Here is a 7,306-nt window from a genome sequence, read left to right as displayed (position 1 = left end):
TCAAAGAGCCTGCCACAATTAAGACATATTCATTACAAGCGCCCACGGGTCCCCCACACCCAGCTGACATGTAAAACACCTCCAATTAATATTTGGATCATTATCTCATCACTAGAGCTACTGCACACATTCAATTCAAATTCATATATTATAATAACCATGGTGCTCATCTGCAAAGTTTAGTGACTTAATGCTAATTATTTTTATTTTATAATGGAAGAAGTACTGTTTAATATATTTTGAGGCTGTTATAGGACAACATAATGAGTTGACAGTTTTTGAAACGCCCTACAATCACATGCAGATTAAGTAATCTAGTGTTAGGATGTGCTTTTTGTCAGTTTTTTAAAATTGCACTATATATCAATACTGCCATCTGCTGATGAGGTCAAATACTGACACAACCAACTCATATTGTGGTAATATCCCCATCATGTCAGTACCTAACCTTTGGGTGGCAGCAACAACACAAATGTTATCTGCTCCACTCCTCCTGTGGTGGATCACTAGACAACAGCAGATCTTGTATAATGATAAATATAGAATTTAATTCTCCATCGATGTTGTCTCTCACCTTTACAAGTTCAGTTCAGTTGAGTACAATGGAGTGTAAGTACAATAGGAGGATGTCAGCCTCACATACAGTAGCATCTACAGTACGAATGTATCTAAATATTTAGTCTCCCTTTGTTTCAACATGTGCCATTCAAATGAAACTAAATAATTTGGCGACGACAGTCGAGTCTGGCCTCCCACTGGATTCCTGTCTATACCAAGATTCACTGACATAAAAAAGTCAAGCTGACTGGCTCAAGTGTGCAAACATGCATTGTTTTACCATATACATAGATAAGTGCAGGCATTTGTGAAGGGAATGCGCTACGACCATGACTGAAAAGGGCAGGAGAGGCTTTACATCCTGGTTGAACAGTACAAACGGCATTTTGATGACACATGGATGACTGTATTTGCCTGACACATTTCACTGATTTGCAAGAGCTGAGGGCTGAAATTAGGGAATCTGATTGGTTGTGTCTGGTCATGTGATTTCTTGTTGCTAAACTGGTGAATCCAGGGTGTCAGGGTCAGGGATAACTTCACCTTGTTACACTTGGGTGGAAGTGAATTTTTTTACGAACGGTGTGTGATATTTTTTCTAGATTATGATGTGAGAGCTGCACCACCAAACAACTGAAATTAAATATATTTTAATAAATGGCAGTGAATGTTGGCATTTGAATCTGACTTAGGTTGATTGTTTTAATATCAAATTTCAACTTCTTCAATTGAAATCAGTAAAAAAAAAAAAAAAAAAAAAAAAAAAAAAAAAAGAAGAAAGTTTGGTGTTAATTAAGGAGCTGAAGACAGCCGCCATGGGCAGCGCAGCTGTCATGGCACCACTCCAGCTGTAGGTGGCAGTAAACCTCATCTCTGTTTGTTTGATCTGCAGAAGAAGAACGGGCTGGTTTGTACACGGAAGCAGGAACAAGACTTTAAATCTTCCAACCTGTCATACCACATTAGTCAACGCGGATTGTGTGGTGAGCGATAAGCAGAGACGGACTGGACATATTTGATAGTTTGTGTTGTCTCCGGTGTGCGGACACAATGAAGACGGGTTTCCTGCTAATCACAGTATCTCTCTGTTGCTGCTTAGTCACAGGTGAGGGGAGTTTTGCATCGTCTTTTTGTTCTATGCCTCCTTCAGACTCATTGTCAGAGAAATGTTGGACTCTCTCCATAATCCCTGTTTGCTAATGCAGCTTGTCTTCGACAGTTAAATTACAAAACAACTCTGAGACAAGTGAAACTAATCACAGAGGTCACTTTCACCGTCAGTGTTGTGTTGAATGAAAATCTTTACTGAATGGATATACATACATACATACATACATACATGCATACATATATATACATACATATATACCTGGATATATTTTCGTTATCTGATTTAACTGAGCCTTACATTGTCCCTCCTGATGCTTGTTACCTACGAAGCAGGATGTGAGGTTTTCAGTCCTAAGACAGTGGTTTACTTCTTACCGGGGTAAATCACCATGGTAACTCATGCTTAACCGCTAACCTGCTCCGGGGCAAATTAACTTCAGAGGATCAGATCAAAACCTGTCTACAGCCCAGCTGCTGACCAATCGATAGATTACTGGAAAAACGGAGTCATCATTCCTACACGATCCCGACGGAAACAAGAGTTCACAATAAAGCGACTTATAACAAACGGGGGGAGAGACCATTTTTCTTTTCTTCTCTCCTCTCTGGCAGTATTAACCGTCTCACGTAAAGATAATTCATGTACTTATTTAGAGTAGTAAATAGTGGTAAAGTACTAACTAGTAAACTTAGCCTGAATTTAATAACTGGATATTATTTGTAGTGTTTCCTTTTTATTCTTGTCATGTGATCATATTGTTCAAATTTCACCTCGTTGAATATCACTTTATGATGTTGCAAATAGCAAATTACCTGCAGGTATCAGCGTTTCTTCTCATATCATAGTAAGTACTTTATTAATGGTTCTGATGATGTTGCTTATAATTAGCAACTCTGCTTCTTTCACATGAACGTGCTGGTAGTTGGATAGGGGATTTAACTGAGACAGTTTATAAGCAGCTTCATAGTACATATTATCCAGGACAGCCAATGTTAGATTCAGTTAAGCAAGATAACAAAAATATATCCCAGGTATGTTGAACCTGCGTCGTAGTGCAGGCTTCTGCATAACCTGAGGCCTGTACTAAGAAGCAGGTTAACTCTGGGTTTACCTATCCAGCTATGAGCATTTTCATGTGAAAGAGGAGGATTCTCTAAATCAGTAGCCTTGACAGGAAGTTGTGCTGTACAGTCACACGCAACTACTGTTTTGCATGAAAGGAACGGAGAATGTCAGCAAGTTCGTAAAATGTTACAGTGGGAAGTCCCAACAGTAATAAAAAAAATGGTATCGGAACATGTCTAGTTGCATGCCTTTCCTATTGTGTCTCTCCTCTGATTAGCTGACGTCTCTCTACAGTCCCTGTCCAATAAAGGCATAAAAATGGCCAAAAGAATAATAATTAATAATAGTAATAATAATAATAATAATGAATTTTACTGTCATTTGTTCATTTGCTTGTATACCAAACTAGCTGTTTGGTTCAAAGGCAATTCCAAGCTGTTTGTTTGCTGAGCCTGCCACTTTGGGCTTGATATTACAGCCTTTTTGTTATGCTTTTTACAACATATAATTTTATCAGATAATCAAATAATCTCAGCTAATTTAATCAAGTGGGGCGAGGATGACAAGAACATGACAGAGGACATTACTAACAAGGTGGGACAAATATTCAAAATTGCCTTTGTTCTGCTGGTTAAAACTTTTTTTAAATTTATTTTTATTTTTTTTTTTATTATTTACAGGGGCTCCAACACAAAAAGCTAAGGGCCAAGATTCAACCATGACGACCCAAAGAAAACCTAGTGCAGGTGAAGCAAACGATCAACAAGCAATGACACCTTCAGAAAACAGTCAGGGGAAGGAGCCTGATGACACTGAGACCAAGGAAAAGAAAACCAGTGATCACAAGTCCATAACCATCCAGGCAGCTAGCGAAGGCAATGCACAATTGGGAAACGACGGTAAGAAAACAGCAGACAACAGCAATGAGAAAACAACAGACAACAGCGATGAGAAAACAAAAGACAACGGCAGTGAGAAAACAACAGACAACAGCAATGAGAAAACAAAAGACAACAGCAACGGGAAAACAAAAGACAACAGCGATGACAAAACAAAAGACAACAGCAATGACAAAACGCCAGACAACGGCGACGACAAAACGCCAGACAACGGCGACGACAAAACGCCAGACAACGGCGACGACAAAACGCCAGACAACGACCATGACAAAACAAAAGACGACGGCCATGACAAAACGCCAGACGACGGCCATGACAAAACACCAGACAACAGCGATGACAAAACGCCGGACAACGGCGGTGAGAAAAAGCCAGAAAACGGTGGCGAGAAAACGCCAGACAACGGCGATGATAAAACAGCAGGCAACGGTGATGACAAAACAGCAGGCAACGGTGATGACAAAACAGCAGGCAACGGTGATGACAAAACAAAAGACGATGGCCATGAGAAAACAAAAGACAATGGCGATGAGAAAACAAAAGACAATGGCGATGAGAAAACAAAAGACGATAGCGATGAGAAAACAACAGACGATGGCGATGAGAAAACAACAGACAACAGCAATGAGGAAACAGAAAAAGACGTCAGTGAGAAAAATGCAGAAGATGTCGCTAATGAGAAAGAAACAGACAAAAAGGACGAAAGTGAGAAAAAAACAGAAGAGAAGAAGCCAGAAGAGGACAGCAGAGATGGGAAAATGGGGGAGGAAAGTCATCAGTATAACGCACCTGGAATGAAGGACGACACAGAAAGCAGTCATTTCTTTGCCTACCTTGTCTTTACAGCTGTGCTGGTGGCAGTGCTTTACATCACTTACCACAACAAGCGGAAGGTACTTGACCTCTGAAACTTTTGTTCTTATTCAGACCACACTGAAGCATACTTCCTGTGTTTCCACTTACCCTGATTTTACATTGTATGTGTGTCAACCGTTGTGGTCTCTGCATTCTTGTTTTATGAAACCCAAAAGAAACAGTGCTAACTCTGTCATAGGCCTTTGTTTTATTTGCAGTCAGGTCTCCACTTTATGTAATGGAATGATTTTAACTCTTGGCAGTGTCAAATTCATGAAAACATGTAATTCACTCCACATCATTTGTCTACAACTGAATATGTGGGACGTGGTCAGCTTTATGCTAAGTAAAGCTAACCGGCTTCTGGTAGTAGCTTCATACTTACTGTGCTGATATGACAGTGGTATAAATCTTCTCATCTAAGTTTCAGCAAGAAAATCACAGCAAAATTTTCCCAGAAATATCCAACCATTTCTGTGAGATGCTGTTTTTATGTTTACTTGAAGGATTTTAATTGCCAAGTGCTGTGTGGAGCATAATGGAGCACACAGAAAAATGAATCCACTCTGCTGCCTCCTGTTCATTAGTGTATTGAAACACAGACCAGACTAGCCATTTGAAACCAATATCTGTTTGTCTTTTCTTTCCTCTCGCCAGATCATTGCCTTTGTTTTGGAGGGAAAGAGATCCAGATCTACACGTCGACCTAAATCTACAGAATACCAGAAGCTGGAACAACATGTAGGTTGCTGATATAACCCCCCCCCCCCCCCCCTCTTTTTTCTTTTTAAATTAAAAATCATTAACTATTTTGTGAGTTTTGAAATCTCTACATTTTCTTTCAGATGTGATCTCAAGTCGTTTTCGTGAAGCCATTGCCTGGAGCAGCTGAATACACTTTAGGTTGTGTGAGAAGGGGGCGAGTAGATACAGGCATTAGTTTTTTTTCTTGTGTCCTCTGCATTGATCTCAACTTGATTTAAATGGACATTGTTGTATTTTGTACCTTTAGATGCTTATTGCATGACTATGCAGATTAAATTGTTGCCTTATTGAGGGACTTGGTGAAATGCAGTGAGGGTTAAATAAGCATGTTGTTTTTGCACTTGTGTCGTTATTCCACTTTTTAGCAATCTTGTAATTTGACCTGACTAAGGTCCTGACTCAGGATATTTCAGTAGCAGATGAAAAGAATAGCTGTTTGGATTCCAGCCTTGTTTGTACAGTGCATTAGTCATTGCACTGTGTACCTAAAGAAGCCATTTGAATCCTTGTAAAATACTGATTGTGTAGAGTTTCTGTGTGGATGTTTTAAATGTCTGTTAGTTAAAATGTATCCAGATTCTTATTTAGATGTGCTAAAGTATCACAGTGGGGTTTCTGCTCAAAACCATATGGTGTTGGCCAGATGAATGTAATAGCAACCTTTATTTTTCCGAATGAGATGCTTGCTCAGTGCTCACCCACTTCAGCTTCTTAAAGGCAGAGATTGAAAAATGCTGACACTTGGATGAAAAGATCAACACTCTCATAGTCGTTAGTAAAACAGCCTACTGCCGCTTAGCAAGCCAGATGCTGTCAGAAGGTCACAAAATCTGCCTTCCAGCACCTTTAAAGTCTGTGAATTACCATTTATATTTCTTTTGTTCAATAAATACAAAAACTCAAGTGTTAAAATGATATGTTGCAGTTTTACAAGGGGCTACGTGTTGGACTATTTCTTGAGCTGGAGCATTTATGCTAAGCTAAACTAGCCATCTACTGGCGATAGCTTCATTGTTGCCGCACAAATACAAGAGTGGTGTTGATCTTCTCATCTCACTCTCTGCAAGAAAGGGAACAAGCATGTCTCCCAAAATGTTGAGCTAGTCCATTCAAATACAACTAAGTAACATGTGTTGGGTACACATGTAAATGTCCTTCGTTTTATCCAGAGTGAATATGATGCAAAGCAACCTGCATGGTGTAGCTGACCGTGTTACAGTGTTGGTTATTTGTAAACTGTCAGTCAAGTTATTATGTTTGCCCAGCACCTCTGTGACCAGTTATTCCTCTAACTAATCACTTGTTGCTTTGCATTGAAACTGTAGTCTGAAATTGTGATTGATCTAACCAAAAAAGTATTTTGTAAGAGGAACCTGGCCAACGACTGTGTTGGTTTCACTGTTGGGAGTGCACTATTGGAAAGTAATGTCTGGGGATATGTGACCACTAATACATTAGATTTAAACTGTCCTCTAGAGTCGATGTGTGTGTTGATGTTTAGAGATGACAGACTTGTGCCAAATTGTGAATGATTTTTACTGTGATTCAATGTGTGACTGTTGTATTTGCCTGTTTCATAAATTAATATATTTTTACTGGGTCATAATCCATGGAGAGCCCTGTCTGTAGAGAAAGGAAAAGAGATATAATCAAAATCAAAGTCCATATTGTGTCCCAAAAATATATTTCTATTGTGAGATCTGGAAAGAAAATTCTTGTTTTTTTTTTTTAACGCGAGTGAAAAAAGCATAGTTACAATATAGAAGTTTAATGACCTTGTAGCTAAATAATTTGGTATACAGTATTTATTTCATTTTGTTAGGAATGGCTGTCCATAAAGACGAACTGTTGTCCTTCAAATGTTTCTTTGCCAAACCAATTCAGATGACTATTGATTCTAAAATAAATGCTTTTTGTACTTTGCAGCCTCAGATGAATTGGATTCCCAAATTTTCCTTAACTGTCACAGCTGCTTCAGTGATTCGAGGCCTGACGATCGGGGGTAAAAGACGTATTCAGATACTGTACGCAAAAGCAAAAGATAACAAACAAC

General features: G+C 39.1%; 1 protein-coding gene across 1 annotated transcript; it reads left to right on the top strand.

Moving 5' to 3' along the window:
* Positions 1-1,453: 1,453 nt before the first annotated feature.
* On the top strand, positions 1,454-7,190 carry tgoln2 (trans-golgi network protein 2). The gene is made up of 4 exons (XM_056376461.1): positions 1,454-1,663; positions 3,415-4,526; positions 5,146-5,229; positions 5,334-7,190. The coding sequence occupies exons 1-4, from the start codon at positions 1,609-1,611 to the stop codon at positions 5,337-5,339; spliced, it is 1,257 nt and encodes a 418-aa protein (XP_056232436.1). The 5' UTR covers positions 1,454-1,608; the 3' UTR covers positions 5,340-7,190.
* Positions 7,191-7,306: the final 116 nt, after the last annotated feature.

The sequence above is a fragment of the Seriola aureovittata genome, chromosome 5 (genome assembly GCF_021018895.1).
Source record: "Seriola aureovittata isolate HTS-2021-v1 ecotype China chromosome 5, ASM2101889v1, whole genome shotgun sequence".
Lineage (NCBI taxonomy): Eukaryota > Metazoa > Chordata > Actinopteri > Carangiformes > Carangidae > Seriola > Seriola aureovittata.
Note: the sequence above shows the minus strand (reverse complement) of the source record. Positions and strands in the feature narration are given on the sequence as shown.

What these genes read in the sequence shown, in the direction of transcription:
- tgoln2 (XM_056376461.1), top strand. Translation starts at nt 1,609, where the DNA reads ATGAAGACGGGTTTCCTGCTAATCACAGTATCTCTCTGTTGCTGCTTA. An exon ending in CTGTTGCTGCTTAGTCACAG is followed by an intron (nt 1,664 to 3,414) that starts GTGAGGGGAGTT and finishes TATTATTTACAG; the next exon opens with GGGCTCCAACACAAAAAGCT. An exon ending in CTTACCACAACAAGCGGAAG is followed by an intron (nt 4,527 to 5,145) that starts GTACTTGACCTC and finishes TCCTCTCGCCAG; the next exon opens with ATCATTGCCTTTGTTTTGGA.